The 19,949-nt window shown below is 44.8% G+C and overlaps 1 protein-coding gene across 3 annotated transcripts in view; it reads left to right on the forward strand.

Moving 5' to 3' along the window:
- LOC124035541 (nuclear factor of activated T-cells, cytoplasmic 3-like) overlaps positions 1-19,949 on the forward strand; it is a 101,565-nt gene that overhangs the window by 18,224 nt on the left and 63,392 nt on the right. For all 3 annotated transcript variants that reach the window (XM_046349003.1, XM_046349004.1, XM_046349006.1), the window contains exons 2-3: positions 5,246-6,413; positions 14,556-14,718. In XM_046349003.1, the coding sequence (XP_046204959.1) occupies positions 5,246-6,413; positions 14,556-14,718 (1,331 nt within the window). The remainder of the gene's footprint in view (positions 1-5,245; positions 6,414-14,555; positions 14,719-19,949) is intronic.

Genomic DNA, 19,949 nt, shown 5'->3' on the forward strand with positions numbered 1-19,949 from the left:
CATCACAATACCAAAACAAGGGAAAAAAGAAGTCATATTAGCCAAAGTCACAGAATGGCAGTTGATGTCATTACATTTAGAATGTATGCATTAATGAGTCAGTCATACAATCAGTTTGGCTTTGGTAAAACAAATAACTACATGACAACATAATGGTAATCATTTATTTGAATGGAAAATCTCTAGTCCATTGATAAACTGGGTCATCAAGATTTAGACTCGGCCTATTCACAATACAGATGAAATCATATTCAGTAGGATGTGTGCCTGCCTTTTAGTTATTGAGCTTGTTTTCACTGATTTCATGAGACTGCAGATATCAAAACAATCTGTTTCCCTTCCGTTTGGGACTTATTTTATTGTACTGATCAACTAAATGTGCATAGAAGAAGCAATCTCTTCTTTGATCAAAGTCTGTGCTGTCTCTTTAAGACCCCTGGCGTCATTCTCACACACAGAGAGAGACTAATGCTGAGCAAAAATGATCTTGACTTGGAGAAACTGAGGCGGGGGAGATTAAGTGAATGAATAAAAGTTTTGGTGACAATAAGCTTTGAAATCTGCAATATTTTGCGTTATGGTTTGTATACTGCATGTAATCATAAACAAGGTACTAGGGTAGTGAATTGATGTTAGCTTCAGCTGTAAGCTAGGAAGGACAGTTTGCCTACAAAGCTGTAAGCTAGGAAGGACAGTTTGACTACAAATCTGTAAGATAGGAAGGACAGTTTGACTACAAAGCTGTAAGCTAGGAAGGACAGTTTGACTACAAAGCTGTAAGATAGGAAGGACAGTTTGCCAACAAAGCTGTAAGCTAGGAAGGACAGTTTGACTACAAAGCTGTAAGATAGGAAGGACACTTTGCCTACAAAGCTGTAAGCTAGGAAGGACAGTTTGACTACAAAGCTGTAAGATAGGAAGGACAGTTTGCCTACAAAGCTGTAAGCTAGGAAGGACAGTTTGCCTACAAAGCTGTAAGCTAGGAAGGACAGTTTGCCTACAAAGCTGTAAGCTAGGAAGGACAGTTTGCCTACAAAGCTGTAAGCTAGGAAGGACAGTTTGACTACAAAGCTGTAAGCTAGGAAGGACAGTTTGCATACAAAGCTGTAAGCTAGGAAGGACAGTTTGACTACAAAGCTGTAAGCTAGGAAGGACAGTTTGACTACAAAGCTGTAAGCTAGGAAGGACAGTTTGCATACAAAGCTGTAAGCTAGGAAGGACAGTTTGACTACAAAGCTGTAAGCTAGGAAGGACAGTTTGCCTACAAAGCTGTAAGCTAGGAAGGACAGTTTGCCTACAAAGCTGTAAGCTAGGAAGGACAGTTTGACTACAAATCTGTAAGATAGGAAGGACAGTTTGACTACAAAGCTGTAAGCTAGGAAGGACAGTTTGACTACAAAGCTGTAAGATAGGAAGGACAGTTTGCCAACAAAGCTGTAAGCTAGGAAGGACAGTTTGACTACAAAGCTGTAAGATAGGAAGGACACTTTGCCTACAAAGCTGTAAGCTAGGAAGGACAGTTTGACTACAAAGCTGTAAGATAGGAAGGACAGTTTGCCTACAAAGCTGTAAGCTAGGAAGGACAGTTTGCCTACAAAGCTGTAAGCTAGGAAGGACAGTTTGCCTACAAAGCTGTAAGCTAGGAAGGACAGTTTGCCTACAAAGCTGTAAGCTAGGAAGGACAGTTTGACTACAAAGCTGTAAGCTAGGAAGGACAGTTTGCATACAAAGCTGTAAGCTAGGAAGGACAGTTTGACTACAAAGCTGTAAGCTAGGAAGGACAGTTTGACTACAAAGCTGTAAGCTAGGAAGGACAGTTTGCATACAAAGCTGTAAGCTAGGAAGGACAGTTTGACTACAAAGCTGTAAGCTAGGAAGGACAGTTTGCCTACAAAGCTGTAAGCTAGGAAGGACAGTTTGCCTACAAAGCTGTAAGCTAGGAAGGACAGTTTGACTACAAAGCTGTAAGCTAGGAAGGACAGTTTGCATACAAAGCTGTAAGCTAGGAAGGACAGTTTGACTACAAAGCTGTAAGCTAGGAAGGACAGTTTGACTACAAAGCTGTAAGCTAGGAAGGACAGTTTGCATACAAAGCTGTAAGCTAGGGAGACAATTTGACTACAAAGCTGTAAGCTAGGAAGGACAGTTTGCCTACAAAGCTGTAAGCTAGGAAGGACAGTTTGCATACAAAGCTGTAAGCTAGGAAGGACAGTTTGACTACAAAGCTGTAAGCTAGGAAGGACAGTTTGCATACAAAGCTGTAAGCTAGGAAGGACAGTTTGACTACAAAGCTGTAAGCTAGGAAGGACAGTTTGACTACAAAGCTGTAAGATAGGAAGGACAGTTTGCCTACAAAGCTGTAAGCTAGGAAGGACAGTTTGCATACAAAGCTGTAAGCTAGGAAGGACAGTTTGCCTACAAAGCTGTAAGCTAGGAAGGACAGTTTGCCTACAAAGCTGTAAGCTAGGAAGGACAGTTTGCCTACAAAGCTGTAAGCTAGGAAGGACAGTTTGCCTACAAAGCTGTAAGCTAGGAAGGACAGTTTGACTACAAAGCTGTAAGCTAGGAAGGACAGTTTGCCTACAAAGCTGTAAGCTAGGAAGGACAGTTTGCCTACAAAGCTGTAAGCTAGGAAGGACAGTTTGCCTACAAAGCTGTAAGCTAGGAAGGACAGTTTGACTACAAAGCTGTAAGCTAGGAAGGACAGTTTGCCTACAAAGCTGTAAGCTAGGAAGGACAGTTTGCCTACAAAGCTGTAAGCTAGGAAGGACAGTTTGACTACAAAGCTGTAAGCTAGCAAGGACAGTTTGCCTACAAAGCTGTAAGCTAGGAAGGACAGTTTGCATACAAAGCTGTAAGCTACCGGTAACGTTATCTTTCTGCTTTGTAAAGTGTTGTATTATGTAGCTCTTGGACATTGTTTAGCCAACAGTAATCAACAGTTTTCAACATTTCTACATAACGTTTAAGCGTGTTAACTTCTGTGCAGCGCAAGTGGTGATGCTGCCCAGACTCCCAGTGAGTTCCTCAGGACAGGCTAGTCTAGAGCTAGTCTAGAGGCCGCGTATTGTTGTGCTACAAGGGGACTGCAATGATAGACTTGATCCTCTCTCAATCAGTAGACGCCGTGAGAAACATTTGACAGAAGTACCAAAAGTAATACTAATTCTAGTACAAAATCGTTTTTCAGCTTCTAGTATCAGAAAAGTACAAGCGTGCCACACTACTTTTGAATTATTTATTTTTTTTAAACTTGACTAGAAAGTAACAGAACAACACAATGTAAATGTGTGTGTTTTTCCAGATGCTATGGAAAGCTGGGCCTACAGTGCATGACCATCCAGCCCGATAGCAGTGCTTTAGTTAGTGTATCCGTCCACATACTGTACGCCATGCCTTTGTTAGTGTGTTGTCTTGTCCTTCCTCTGAGGGCTCGGGGGGGGGTCGAGGCAGCACAGTGCAGCAGGCTGTTGACCCGCTCTGTTGTCCTCCTCCATACACACACACACACACACACCATACATTCTATCTATTCCTCCGTCAGTCAGATGATGTCTCCCTCTGTCGTCACAGGATACAGCAGTCTTGTGACACTGACAGGCAGGCAGGGCCTCTGTGGAGCAGCTATGAATAGACTGCTGCGAGGGAGGGAGTGAGAGAGGGAGGGGGAGTGAGTGAGTGGGAGGGAGAGTGGGAGAGAGAGAATTGAGTAGGCTGCTCCTCTCCTAAAATGTTCCTTTTTACAGTCTGATTCTGATATTTTCATTCATCTTTCGCTTTAGAAGACTGTGGTTTCCTAAATGTGTTGACGCGCAGGATTTGTGTCTCTTCTCAATGTCCTTTAAAAGTGTTTTGTTTTGAAGAACAAGCTTTTTTGCGGAAAGTGTTTTGTATTCGAACAGCAATTTCAAACCCCCATTGCCTATGACATGAACTGGGTGTGTAAATATCATGATTATGTGCACCTTTGGTTAGGTTATTTGTACTTTGTATTTTACAGGAGAGCACAGCACAACTATGTTAAGTGATTTACACTACTGCTGCAACAGTAGTTAAAAGTGAACTGTATTTTCACAAAGTTACATGGGTTCAATATTGCAAGTTCTCTTCATCTTTGTATTAAGTCCTAATATTGAACAGAACTATGGAATAGAACGTGACATGGTGTATTTCTGGTGATGAGTCCAGGGGGCGTGTAGTGACTCTGTCCTGTGTTCGTGTCCCAGTTAGGTCCAGCCAGTTTATCAATAACTACAAATAGAGTGGTGTTGGTGGACAATAGGTTGTTGTCTGTGAGCCACCTATCCTTTGTGTGTGTGCGTGCGTGCTTGTATTTGTGATTGTGAGTGTGTGCCTGTCTTTGTGCCTGTGTGTGGCCAGACCATCACTGAGGCAGGGCTGATGTGTATTATTAGAGTGCTGGTGCTGCCGTGATGACAGGAGAGAGCATGCACCGTTGTGTGAATTTGTTTCCTGAGGAGCGATGCTCATCGGTTATCCCTCTTGGAACCATGCCCATTTTCTTCCTGCCCGACTAACACACACACACACACACACACACACACACACACACACACACACACACACACACACACACACACACACACACACACACACACACACACACACACACACACACACACACACACACACACACACACACACACACACACACACACACACAGCTCACACACACATCCCGGGACCACCCCGTAGAATGTGCACACATGACTGTAATGCACACACACCTCTCTCGTCCCCCACCCCTCTAAAGGAATGTCCCCCACCCCTCAGGAATGTAGGACTATGTCTGGAATGGAGGTAGCCTATCAGTAGACCATAATGTACCTACTGTTGTAGATGAGGACTATCCTTGTTTGTAGTGAAGCAAAGTAACTCCTCCTGTGGTATGTGTGTGTCAAGCCTACAGGAGTTGAATCCCCTCCAAGACTAGGAAGAATGAAAACCACAGCAATAAAGCACCAATAAAGGTGTTTGTCAGGGAGATAGTGGAGCTGTTTGCCTGGGTCTATCCTTATCACTCTCCTGGCGGTGCAGTGGCTCTTATCGCACAGGAATAGGGGTAAAAGTAATGTTCTGTTGAAATAAATTCAGTTCAAAGGCATTGCCAGATCACAAGTATTAGCATCCTCCTCATATAATACAAATAGGTATTGTATGGCCCATAGAGCGGTTATTGTGATGGTGACTTATGGTCCTTTTTCTCTCCATCATTCCTCTTCAGATCTGGAGCCTGACGACAATACGTCGTTCTACATCCTCAATGTGGGCCAGCAGTCCGTGGTCAACAACCAGTCTATGGGTCAGTCTCGCAATGGCAGCATGCAGCCTCACTCCCACTCCCAAGTCATCAGCTCCTCCCCCCATCAGCGCCTGCAGTCCCACAAAGTGTACGACCCCATTTATGAGGTCCAGGACAATGTCAACAAAAACAAATCCAGCCCTGCAGGTGGGGGTGGGGGGCCTCCCAAAGCCTTTGAGTGTCCTAGCATCCAGATCACCTCTATCTCCCCCAGCTGTCAGCAGGAGATGGACGCTAACGAGGACAATCTTAGAGGTAATGATGGGGACTACCACCATGGGGACCGGCCCCTGTCCAGGGACCACCTGTACCTGCCCTTAGACCACTCATACCGGGACTCAACTCTCAGCCCGTCCCCCTGCAGCTCCCTGTCCTCCAGGAGCTGGTTCTCAGACGCCTCGTCCTGCGAGTCCTTCTCCCACGAGTACGATGACGTGGACTCTGAGCTGAACGAAGCGGCCGCAAGGTTTACCCTGGGGTCTCCCCGCACCTCCCCTGGCTGCTCCCCTCACCCTGGGGTCCTGGAGGAGGGTCTGTGGGTTGGGCATCAGCACCACCACCCTGCCTTTCACTCCTCCCACTCCCTGTCCCCCCGAGTCTCCCCCTGCCACTCCCCACGCACCTCCGTCACCGACGAGAACTGGCTGAGCCCCCGGCCGTCGTCCCGCCCCTCCTCACGCCCCACCTCACCCTGCGGGAAGAGACGCCACTCCAGCGCAGACATCTGCTACCCAATGGGCTCCGTGTCCCCACACCACTCCCCGATCCCCACCCCCGAGCCGTCCCCAAGGGGCAGCGTGACAGAGGACACCTGGATAGGAAGCCCCTCCATGGGCATGTTCCAGTGCTGCCCTTCCGAGGCAGACATCCCCTCCAAGACTAGGAAGACTTCCCAGGACCGGACATGCTCCATGGGGGGGAAGGGGGACCTGGGCCTGGACGACTCTGGGAACGGGTCCCCCCTCATGGACTCTCCCTCGGAAGACACCTTGCACTCCCTGAAGAAGGACGGGCCAGGGGAACAGTTTCTCTCAGTGCCCTCACATTTCACATGGAACAAACCCAAACCAGGACACACACCCATCTTCAGGTATGTCACTTCCTGTACCTGCCCTCTCAATCATAGCGTTGGAAAATTCCACAAACTTTCCCAGAAATGTTGGTTGGAGGATTCCCAGAATCAGGAGGGAATAAGCAGGGAGGGAATCCTCCAACCAGGATATCTGATTAACCAAGGAAGATATTTTGCAACACTAATCACAAGTCATCTTTAGCTTTAGTCAGCATTTAGAATGAATATACACTCATCAGAGTCATTAGTATTACTAGGTCAAGGTAGAGTACATGAAAGGTACAGATAGGAACCTTTATGGGACCTTTACAGGATTAGTGATAAAGAACTAAATGTTCAGTAGCATGTTTGATCCCGTTAAGAGCATTAAGACACTGTTCGTACTAGTATTTTATGAAGGAAGATTCTTACATTGAATCAAGTTTAATAGCAATAGATTACAGTTCACTCCTGGTTATGCAATGGCTTGGACAGTTGGGCAAGCATTCCTCAAATTTGAGCTTGCAGTCGGATATCCAGAGCTCCGAAGTTACAATTGTGTAGTCTAATTGAATTGGAACAGGGGAACTACCCTGCACTTAGTCTGCACCTATCAGGGGTGCACTAGTATAATATTCTGTAGCTTATACCGGTATAATTGTGTCTGTAGGTTTGACTCCAATGCTCTCAAACTTTAGGTCACTGATTTAGACCCACATGGGCTGAAACATTTAATGAGCCACAACAGTGTAACATAAGGTTGTTGGTGCCTGAGGGGAAGCACATGCTCACATCTCACACACACACACACACACACACACACACACACACACACACACACACACACACACACACACACACACACACACACACACACACACACACACACACACACACACACACACACACACACACACACACACACACACACACACCACACACACACTTTTTATCTGGAAGTCGGCGTAACCAGAAGCTCTTGATCGTCGTGACGCACTGACTTCTATCAGAAAGAGCGGGTTAAAGTGTCCCTTCTCTGCTCTCCCAATGTGTGCAGCAGATGAAGTCTCCGCCTTGTTTGTGTGCTCTGTCCTCTAGCGCTATAAATCAGCACAGGTCACATATGGCTGAGGGGCCACACCCCCACCATCTAACCCAGCCTTCCTGAAACACCACAGTCTGGCTGCCAATTCACAGACACCTTCCAGAAAGGGGTCAACACTGTACCTTGTTATAGTGGTCTAGTTCCCTGCTACAAGAGTATATTCATATCTAGGATAAACCACTATTTATAAAATGATTAGGTCTTTAGGACTAGAGTAGGCTTCCACTGTTGGATGTAGTGAGTGCTGTGACTGTGGGGTGATTTCTCCTGTCTGCTGTAGAAGGTTCTGGAAGTGTCTCCACTAGGGTTGTCACCATGATACCAGTATCGCGATACTCAGAAGTATCGTGGCAAGGAAACAAAAAATGAAGCAGACATAATTTCTTATGACATAACAGTCCTATAGTATAAAATAAAACCTTTTTTGTAAACAACCATAGAGTTTAGTCTGTTTCCTGTTTTTTATTTTTTACCAAGGAAAATGTGGTATCGTAGTTTCGCCACACTGGTATCGTGACAACCCTAGTCTCCAGTCAGAGAAGCTGTGTCTGGGAGGTGTTCTGCTGAACAGATGGTCCTGGCGTCTGTCTGCTGGGTGGCTGTCAGTGTTCAGTGGCTGGTGGTGGAGGAAACAGAGGCATGGGGCGGGGGGCTCCGAGTCTGAGCCTCAGACAGACCGGGGGTGGATTCAGGGAGCCCTCCCTCCCAGTCCCTCCCTATATCTTGATCCCAGATCTGTTTTCTGTATAGACAATTGGCATGAAAATGACCATTATAGTTGGCTATACTGAACAAAAAGATCTATAACCAGGCTAGTCCATCCCACCTCAGGGCTAACTATAGACATCCATATTCACATGCCGGTATTCAGGTTGATATGACATTTAGTGGGGCTAAGAAAGGCTTTATGGCTCGGCACACGCATACTCAGGCTGACTGGATCAGGCAAATTAGAAATATGTGCACTCAGGCCATCCGGAAGGCCAAAGTTAGTTACTTTAAGGAGCAGTTCTCTCACTTAAAGACCTCCTCCCTCTTTCCCCTGCCCCGCTACAAAGTTTCTCCCTGCAGGCGGACACAGAGTGTGAGGTGCGACAGGAGCTCCTTTTGGACTCCCAAAAAACATCTGGGTCCAAAGGTTTAGACTAGAGGTCGACCGATTATGATTTTTCAACGCCGATACCGATTATTGGAGGACCAAAAAAAAAACCCGGTGCCGATTACTCGGCCGATTAAAAAATAAATAATAATACAATATATATATATATATATATTTGTAATAATGACAATTACAACAATATTGACTTAACACTTATTTAAACTTAATATAAAACATCAATCAAATCAATTTAGCCTCAAATAAGTAATGAAACATGTTCAATTTGGTTTAAATAATGCAAAAACAAAGTGTTGGAGAAGAAAGTAATATGTGCCATGTAAAATATGTGCCATCTAAAAAAGCTTATGTTTAAGTTCCTTGCTCAGAACATGAGAACATATGAAAGTTGGTGGTTCCTTTTAACATGAGACTTCAATATTCCAAGGGAAGAGTTTTCAGGTTGTAGTTAATATAGTATTTATAGGACTATTTCTCTCTATACCATTTGTACCTTTGACTATTGGATGTTCTTATAGGTACTATAGTATTGCCAGTGTAACAGTATAGCTTCCGTCCCCCTCCTCGCCCCTACCTGGGCTCGAACCAGGAACACATCGACAACAGCCACACTCAAAGCATCGTTACCCATCGCTCCACAAAAGCCGTGGCCCTTGCAACGCAAGGGGAATAACTACTCCAAATCTAAAAGCGAGTGATGTTTGAAACAGTATTAGTGCACATCCAGCTAACTAGCTAGCCATTTCACATTGGTTACACCAGCCATTAGGCTGATAGGCTTGAAGTCATAAACAGCGCTGTGCTTGCTGCCGGCAAAATGCATAAAAGTGCTGTTTGAATGAATGATTACGGGCCTGCTGCTGCTCAGACTGCTCTATCAAATCAGACTTAATTATAACATAATAACACACAGAAATACGAGCCGTTGGTCATTAATATGATCGAATCCGGAAACTATCATTTCGAAAACAAAACTTTTATTATTTCAGTGAAATACGGAACCGTTCGGTATTTTATCTAACGGGTGGCATCCCTAAGTCTAAAATTCTTGTTACATTGCACAACCTTCAATGTATGTCATAATTTTGTAAAATTCTGGCAAATTAGTTCGCAATGAGCCAGCCAACCCAAACTGTTGCATATACCCTGACTCTGCGTGCAATGAACGCAAAAGAAATGAGACAATTTCACCTGGTTAATATTGCCTACTAAACTAGATTAGTTGTTATAACTAGTGATTATGATTGTTTTTTATAAGATATGTTTAATGCTAGCTAGCAATTTACCTTGGCTTCTACTGCATTTGCGTAACAGGCAGGCTACTTGTGGAGTGCAATGGTTAGAGCGTTGGACTAGTTAACTGTGCGGTTGCAAGATTGAAACCCCTGAGCTGATAAGGTGAAAATCTGTCGTTCTGCCCCTGAACAAGGCAGTTAACCCACAGTTCCTAGGCAGTCATTGTAAATAAGAATGTGTTCTTAACTGACTTGCCTAGTTAAATAAAAGGTATAAAAAATATTATGATTATTAAAAAAAATAAAAATAATCGGAAATCGGTGCCCAAAAATACCGATTTCCGATTGTTATGAAAACTTGAAATCGGCCCTAATTAATCAGCCATTCCGATTAATTGGTCAACCTCTAGTTTAGACCCTTTCTTATTTAAGGTTGCTGCCCCTATCATCACCAAGCCTATCTCCAACCTTTTTAACATGTCTCTCCTTTCTGGGGAGGTTCCCATTGCTTGGAAGGCAGCCACGGTGTGTCCTTTATTTAAAAGGGACATCAAGCTGATCCTAACTGTTATAGGCCTATTTCTATTTTGCCCTATTTATCAAAAGTGTTGGAAAAACCTGTCAATAATCAACTGACTGGCTTTCTTGATGTCTATAGTATTCTCTCTGGTATGCAATTTGGTTTCCGCTCAGGTTATGGATGTGTCACTGCAACCTTAAAGGTCCTCAATGATGTCACCATTGCCTTTGATTCTAAGCAATGCTGTGCTGCTATTTTTATTGTCTTGGCCAAAGCTTTTGATACGGTAGATCATTCCATTCTTGTGGGCTGGCTAAGGACTATTGGTGTCCCTGAGGGGTCTTTGTCCTGGTTTGCTAACTAGCTCTCTCAAAGAGTGCAGTATATAAAGTCAGAAAATCTGCTGTCCCAGCCACTGTCTGTCACTAAGAGAGTACCCCAAGGCTCGATCCTAGGCCCCACACTCTTCTCAATTTACATCAACAACATAGCTCAGGCAGTAGGAAGCTCTTTCATCTATTTATATGCCTGTCTTATACTCAGCTGGCCCCTCCTCGGATTGTGTGTTAAACTCTACTACAACATAGCTTTCTTAGTGTCCAAGCTTTCTTTGCCCTTACCCTTGTTCTGAATGTCTCCAAAACAAAGGTCATGTGGTTTGGTAAGAAGAATGCCGCTCTCCCCACCGGTGTGATTACTACCTCTAGGGGTTTAGAGCTTGAGGTAGTCACCTCATACAAGTACTTGGGAGTATGACTAGAGGGTACACTGTCCTTCTCTCAGCACATCTGGTTCAATCTAGACTTGGTTTCCTCTATCGTAATCGCTCCTCTTTCACCCCAGCTGCCAAACTAACCCTGATTCAAATGACCATCCTACCCATGCTAGATTACGGAGATCCATTTTATAGATAGGCGGGTAAGGGTGCTCTCGAGCCGGCTAGATGTTCTTTACTATTCGGCCATCTGATTTGCCACCAATGCTCTTTATTGGACACATCACTGCACTCTATACATCTCTGTAAACTGGTCATCTCTGTATACTCATCGCAAGACCCACTGGTTGATGATGATTCTTTATAAAAACCCTCTTTGGCCTCACTTCCCCCTATCTGAGAGATCTACTGCAGCCCTCATCCTCCACATAAATCACCTGTTCTGCCAGTCACATTCTGTTAAAGGTTCCCAAAGCACACACATCCCTGGGTCGCTCCTCTTTTCAGTTTGCTGCAGCTAGAGACTGGAACGACTTTCCTAGTTAAATAAAAGTTAAATAAAGAATGAGAGATGTACTGGGGGAGCGGCTGTAGGCCGCAGGTGGAGACTGGGAGCCCCAGAGCCCCGCGGTACCGAGCAGCATACCCTAGAAATGTTACGCTAATCCAGGCTCCGACCTCTGCTTCAACCAGCTCCCTCCGCCCGCCACAACGCTCAGGTTTCCTAGCTACCAAACCCCTCTTGTGTTACTGTGGCCACTGGCCAGGGAAAACATACACTTCCGGTGTTATGTCGGTGGCATTGGAGGGTACGAGACAAGCCACTGTTACACCCACCTTTGTTTTTAGGCCTTAAACCTTTAGAGACGGTTTCCCAGACCTAGATTAAGATGACTTCTGGACTACAAAGCATGCTCATTGGAGAATCCTTATTCAAATAGCTTTGAAGGAATAGACTTGATTTGGGTCTTAGAAGCCTACATTTTTATTTAGAATAGTTGTGACTCGTGCAGTACATCTTTATAGTTTGCTATGTGATCATATTCATGGGGGGCTTTCCTCTGCCATGTGCTGTGGGGGAATCTAGGCTACCAGGACAGGCTGTCCTATAGCCTACTTTGATTGAAAATCGCATGGGAACAGATGCCAGTGGTACGATACCACAATGTTAGAGACACGTGCTTCTATTTTTCTTCAAATGTCATTCTTTCCTCTGGACAACAGTTTATTCAGTGAACCAACTCCAAAGAAAGCCAGCCACCACATTTCTCCCATTTAGCCTGACTGATGGTGTTCAGAGTCAGCCAGCTGCCCAGCTTCCGATAGAGCCATGGAGGATAGGGAAAAACTGACTGACTCATGTTTTGCTACTCTGTTGAGTTCTTTTTGAGTTCCCTGGACTTTAGCAAGTTAACATTCATTTTATTTGGTGTCTGTGGTCTGCATGTTGTGTGAGGGCTGAGTGGAGGGCATTTCTGTGTGGCATGTTTGTCTGACATAGCATGGCCTGTTGAAAGCACAATTTTAGTTTTGCCACGACCTGACAATGGGCACATAAAGAAACAATATGCCATGGTTAGTGACTTTCTTTGACTAGTGGAGAAGGTTAGGCTAGCCTTCGTGGATAGGCTAGTTACTGTAGAGAGAGGCATAATGTGGTGTAAATGTCTGCCTGTTAGGACAGCTTACAGTGGTGTGTATCATTCCTCATACTCATAGACCATGGACGCACACACACCTACACACGTTTAATTTCTCCCCATTTGTACTGCACAGTGCTGTGTTAGAGCAAACTGTGTCTCCCTGTAACTGTAACAGACCAGCAACACCTTTATCATGCTGTATGGAACACATACGGAGAGCTCCTGAACTAGCTCAATGTAGCCAAGTCTTTATAACTGGCTCAATGTAGCCAAGTCTTTATAACTGGCTCAATGTAGCCAAGTCTTTATAACTGGCTCAATGTAGCCCCGTCTTTATAACTGGCTCAATGTAGCCAAGTCTTTATAACTGGCTCAATGTAGCCCCGTCTTTATAACTGGCTCAATGTAGCCCCGTCTTTATAACTGGCTCAATGTAGCCACGTCTTTATAACTGGCTCAATGTAACCAAGTCTTCATAACTGGCTCAATGTAGCCAAGTCTTTATAACTGGCTCAATGTAGCCAAGTCTTTATAACTGGCTCAATGTAGCCCCGTCTTCATAACTGGCTCAATGTAGCCCCGTCTTCATAACTGGCTCAATGTAGCCCCGTCTTTATAACTGGCTCAATGTAGCCCCATCTTTATAACTGGCTCAATGTAGCCCCATCTTTTTTATGAAGATTCAGTGTGTAGGCTAGTAGATGATGAATTACTAACATCCTAAATAGTTTTGACAATAATTTGCCTAAATAGGTTTTTAGAACATTATTTCTCTGTAGGTTCTAGATCAATAGAGCCATAGACCAGCCAAGCTACCCAGAGACCCACTGAGAGAGACAGTTTGTCTGTGTGGATGGGCACAGATGGAGTGTTTATTTTTGAGTGCAGCTGTTCAAATATGATTGTGCCCTACATAGATAAAAACATACAGAGGGGAAAAAAACATGAGCCTGCAGCCTCTCCTGTGACACAGCCTCATCCATACTACAGTGCTGAACAACACAACCATACATCTATATACCGTTTATAGTGTAAAACCCCTGCATGATTCACTGCTAGTTACAGTCCCTGCATGACCTATTACAAGTGTGATTATTCCAGTATGGTTAGCCTAATGTTGGTGGGAATTCCTATGATTCACTGTCTGCCTGATGGGGTTGAACACACAGCCTACAGCCCCATTTAGACACTGTACTCTGTGTGTCACTCAGACCTAGTCTCGGTCTAGTGTGATCCTCCACGATGTTTCCAGAGGTCATGATTCAGCACAACCTGTTGTGCTCTCACTTCTTTATATTACCATATATAATGTGTCATTGTATTGGTTCTTCTATGTACTTATTCTCTTGGATTAAGGGCAGTCAAACCTACATTCCAGTAGCATATTTATGTTAAAAGCACAACCTCTTTTCCCTGACCAAATACAATTGCGATAGTTGAGTGGTACTCTATACTAAAATTGACTCATCTTACAAGTAAATGCTCTTAGTTCTCAGAGTAGGACATGTGGGTGTGCTGGCCTGGCAGTAGTTTGTAAACAGAGCTACTGTGCTGCCAAGGCAGGTTTGAATTAATCCAGCTGGCTTAACTAGCTCTAACCTGCCCCTGCTAGCTAATATGTTAGACCGAAATCTCTGATTATAGAGCCTTTTTGTTATCCATAGGATGATTATGTAGTCACAGCGGCTCACAGGTAATGTCTACCCAAAAGACAAGAAATGCTAGGTGATATAGGCTATATCTATTTGTTATCCATAGGTCACCTAGGTAATGCCTAGGTGATCTGTATCTTTTTGTTATCCAAACCATCAGTACCCTTATTGTCTATGTATCGGTCTGTCCCCAGGACCTCTTCCCTACCCCCTCTGGACTGGCCCCTGCCCCAGCTGTTTGGCCAGTACGAGCTGAAGGTTGAGGTGCACCCCAAGGCCCACCACCGAGCACACTACGAGACGGAGGGAAGCAGAGGGGCGATCAAAGCTGCATCAGGCGGTCATCCTGTTGTCAAGGTAAGACCATATAACTTATTGTACTCTTTCTCCTAGATTGTTTTCCAGACAGGGCTCAAAGGCCCCTGGCATCAACATTGTTAAAGCGGGTGGACCTTCCTCACTAATTCACTGGCCTAGTACATAGTCAGTGAATAACCCATAGAAATCATAATAACCAAAACATTCAGTTATTACCAGGTGGTGTAACCAACCTTACCTAATAACTGGCAAAACACAGGTCAAATGGCTCTTTAGGTCATAGTATACAGTAGGTCATGGCCAGTTTGTTGTGCTCATCTGTTAGCATGATGCCTGACTGCCCTGCAGTGTGTTACATAAGGTAAGCCTAGAGGCGAAAGAAACGCACACCTATTTAGGTGAGGTGCTGGCTAGTGGAGTAGAACACATGAAAAATGAAAGGAGAGCCGCATAGTCTAGGAGCTCAGATGCAATAATGTAATAACCTAATATCCAACGTTTAGACAGACAAGCTGTCTTCATCAGGGTATAATGACAAACACTGCGGCGTGACTAGTTTATATAGTGTCAAAGGGCACACACAGGTGTCTGTAATCATGGCTGGGTGTGGCCTGATATCATTGGTTAATTCTGCTATATTAAAATAGCATTAAAAAAACATAAATGGATAGCATACGATCATAGATACAATTTGGCTACATAAGCCTACAAACTTTTACAATGAACCACAAAATCACAATAATCACAAGAATGGCTTCAGATCAAAGTCTACGTTGAGACCGAAGGGAGCAAGGGTCTTTAAATTAAGATCCAGGCCGCCTCTTGTTTTAACAATAAATTGTCAAGGTCAACCCCCTCTCCTAGGGAGGGTGACATGTTCAATGACAATATAACATAAGGATGAAATCGAGTGGTTTGCTTCCAATGTAACCATGATGTCGGTGTAGCAACCTGGACGCAGGAAGTAGAACTTAAGAAACTCTGTGATGGTAACTACAAGAGGCAGTGCAGCTCAGTTCAGTTCTGGAGGTGACCTGCATCTATACTGACAGTGACAGTCTGGAAAATGGCTCCCGAGTGGTGCAGTGGTCTAAGACACTGCATCTCAATGCAAGAGGCGTCACTGCAGTACCTGGTTTGAATCCAGGCTGCATCAAATCTGGTCGTGATTCGGAGTCCCATAGGGCGGCGCACAATTGGCCCAGTGTCGCCCGGGTTTGGCTGGGGTAAGCCGCCCTTGTAAATAAGAATTTGTTCTTAACTGACTTGCCTAGTTAAATTAAGGTTACATTTTTATTTTTTTTATTTAAAAAAATCAAATTGATGCCCGTGCCTTGTAGAATCAGGACTGGTGCCAAGACTGGGACTGTCACAACATGCAGTAGCTCAACTGTACAGCCGTCTAGGTTACGGCAGCCAGTGCTAGTGAATTCAAGTATTATGTGTAAGTATTACCAAACAATAACCGCCCCACCCCTCCCTCTGTACAGGTAGAAAGGGTGAGCTGCTGCAGCAGGCACCCCAAGCAGGGCAGGGTACATCATCGCACCCGAAGCCCAATTAGTTTGTCTGTCATGCGATACCCCAGAGACTGCGGCAGAGTGAGCCTCCGCCTTACTACTGTACCAGACCTGGGTTCAAATAGTATTTGAAATATTTCTGTTACTTAACTTGTGCTTGATTGAGCTTGACTAGATCAGTGAATCCAATAATAATAAATGCCATTTAGCAGACGGTTTTATCCAAAGTGACTTACAGTCATGCATGCATACATTTTACGTATGGGTGGTCCCAGGGAATTGAACCCACTACCCTGACATTACAAGTGCCATGCTCTACCAACTGAGCTACAAAGGACAAGTTCCAAAGGTCCAAACCCTGTCCAACTACAACTCTACTCCAGGCAGGCTGAAGAAAAGGCTCCCAAGTATTTTGAAAGGGTTTGAATACTATTTGATCTGAGGTCTGTTACAGAACCTATGTAGCGCCACATTCCTGACCCAGGGCTCCCGTTCTGTTATCCAGCTGACAACCAGAGCAGAGCCAGGCAGCGGGTGAATATTTTATGCTCAGGGGACAGGGATCCTTTGTGTGGTGACTGAAGCGGGGCGGACGGCATCATGGGCCATGACCAGTGGTGTGTAACCCAACAATGCCCCGGCTAGGACTGTGTGTTTGCATAACCCAACAATAACCCTGCTTATAAGAGCCAGGAGGTGTCTTGTCTTTCCAGTCCACTCCCTCAGGATCATCTTTTAGTTGGGGTTTTAATGGAACTATACACTGATACCCACAACAACCCCAATGTAATACTCTTCTAATTGAAGTGACCTTCAAGAATGTGGATGAGAGGAAGACCACAGTTTGGTGTCCAGAACCGCTCATTTCTTTAATTTTTGGTTATTGGTTTTTGGTTATTTTTGGTTATTTTGACGCAAATGTTGTTGACCATTTGTTCCATACAGCATAGTTTCTTAAGAACTATGCCAACTCTCATCTCAGGGCGAGTTATACAGACTGGGTCCTGTTCCTCCATCAGTCAGAGCTAATGCTGAACCATTTCAACTGAACCTTTCATTCTACCCCACCATGTGTGACGATGCATAATTTAGCTATCAGAATGTTGAACCCAGGCAGGTCTAGTGGTGTTGTCCTTGTTTACTAAACAGAACTTCCTCATTGTTTCTCTGCTGACACTCTGTTTCCCCCTTTAACACTGTGGGACCAAGAGGCTGTCCTGTTATATTGACTCTGTTTCCCCCTTTAACACTGTGGGACCAAGAGGCTGTCCTGTTATATTGACTCTGTTTCCCCCTTTAACACTGTGGGACCAAGAGGCTGTCCTGTTATATTGACTCTGTTTTCCCCTTTAACACTGTGGGACCAAGAGGCTGTCCTGTTATATTGACTCTGTTTCCCCCTTTAACACTGTGGGACCAAGAGGCTGTCCTGTTATATTGACTCTGTTTCCCCCTTTAACACTGTGGGACCAAGAGGCTGTCCTGTTATATTGACTCTGTTTTCCCCTTTAACACTGTGGGACCAAGAGGCTGTCCTGTTATATTGACTCTGTTTCCCCCTTTAACACTGTGGGACCAAGAGGCTGTCCTGTTATATTGACTCTGTTTCCCCCTTTAACACTGTGGGACCAAGAGGCTGTCCTGTTATATTGACTCTGTTTCCCCCTTTAACACTGTGGGACCAAGAGGCTGTCCTGTTATATTGACTCTGTTTCCCCTTTAACACTGTGGGACCAAGAGGCTGTCCTGTTATATTGACTCTGTTTCCCCCTTTAACACTGTGGGACCAAGAGGCTGTCCTGTTATATTGACTCTGTTTTCCCCTTTAACACTGTGGGACCAAGAGGCTGTCCTGTTATATTGACTCTGTTTCCCCCTTTAACACTGTGGGACCAAGAGGCTGTCCTGTTATATTGACTCTGTTTCCCCCTTTAACACTGTGGGACCAAGAGACTGTCCTGTTATATTGACTCTGTTTCCCCCTTTAACACTGTGGGACCAAGAGGCTGTCCTGTTATATTGACTCTGTTTCCCCCTTTAACACTGTGGGACCAAGAGGCTGTCCTGTTATATTGACTCTGTTTTCCCCTTTAACACTGTGGGACCAAGAGGCTGTCCTGTTATATTGACTCTGTTTCCCCTTTAACACTGTGGGACCAAGAGGCTGTCCTGTTATATTGACTCTGTTTCCCCCTTTAACACTGTGGGACCAAGAGGCTGTCCTGTTATATTGACTCTGTTTCCCCTTTAACACTGTGGGACCAAGAGGCTGTCCTGTTATATTGACTCTGTTTCCCCCTTTAACACTGTGGGACCAAGAGGCTGTCCTGTTATATTGACTCTGTTTCCCCCTTTAACACTGTGGGACCAAGAGGCTGTCCTGTTATATTGACTCTGTTTCCCCCTTTAACACTGTGGGACCAAGAGGCTGTCCTGTTATATTGACTCTGTTTCCCCTTTAACACTGTGGGACCAAGAGGCTGTCCTGTTATATTGACTCTGTTTCTGTTATATTGACCCCTTTAACACTGTGGGACCAAGAGGCTGTCCTGTTATATTGACTCTGTTTCCTGTTATATTGACCCCTTTAACACTGTGGGACCAAGAGGCTGTCCTGTTATATTGACTCTGTTTCCCCCTTTAACACTGTGGGACCAAGAGGCTGTCCTGTTATATTGACTCTGTTTCCCCTTTAACACTGTGGGACCAAGAGGCTGTCCTGTTATATTGACTCTGTTTCCCCCTTTAACACTGTGGGACCAAGAGGCTGTCCTGTTATATTGACTCTGTTTCCCCCTTTAACACTGTGGGACCAAGAGGCTGTCCTGTTATATTGACTCTGTTTCCCCCTTTAACACTGTGGGACCAAGAGGCTGTCCTGTTATATTGACTCTGTTTCCCCCTTTAACACTGTGGGACCAAGAGGCTGTCCTGTTATATTGACTCTGTTATATTTCTGTTTCCCCCTTTAACACTGTGGGACCAAGAGGCTGTCCTGTTATATTGACTCTGTTTCCCCTTTAACACTGTGGGACCAAGAGGTTTCCCCCTTTAACACTGTCCTGTTGTTATATTGACTCTGTTTCCCCTTTAACACTGTGGGACCAAGAGGCTGTCCTGTTATATTGACTCTGTTTCCCCCTTTAACACTGTGGGACCAAGAGGCTGTCCTGTTATATTGACTCTGTTTCCCCCTTTAACACTGTGGGACCAAGAGGCTGTCCTGTTATATTGACTCTGTTTCCCCCTTTAACACTGTGGGACCAAGAGGCTGTCCTGTTATATTGACTCTGTTTCCCCCTTTAACACTGTGGGACCAAGAGGCTGTCCTGTTATATTGACTCTGTTTCCCCCTTTAACACTGTGGGACCAAGAGGCTGTCCTGTTATATTGACTCTGTTTCCCCCTTTAACACTGTGGGACCTGTGGGAAGAGGCTGTCCTGTTATATTGACTCTGTTTCCCCCTTTAACACTGTGGGACCAAGAGGCTGTCCTGTTATATTGACTCTGTTTCCCCCTTTAACACTGTGGGACCAAGAGGCTGTCCTGTTATATTGACTCTGTTTCCCCCTTTAACACTGTGGGACCAAGAGGCTGTCCTGTTATATTGACTCTGTTTCCCCCTTCAACACTGTGGGGCCAAGAGGATGTCCTGTTATATTTGTTTTCACAGAAACACTGTTGTTTTGATTACAACCTGAACACCTGCCTTACTGATACAGGCCCAAGACACAATGTGCTGCTAGAGC

This window comes from Oncorhynchus gorbuscha, linkage group LG05 (genome assembly GCF_021184085.1).
Source record: "Oncorhynchus gorbuscha isolate QuinsamMale2020 ecotype Even-year linkage group LG05, OgorEven_v1.0, whole genome shotgun sequence".
Lineage (NCBI taxonomy): Eukaryota > Metazoa > Chordata > Actinopteri > Salmoniformes > Salmonidae > Oncorhynchus > Oncorhynchus gorbuscha.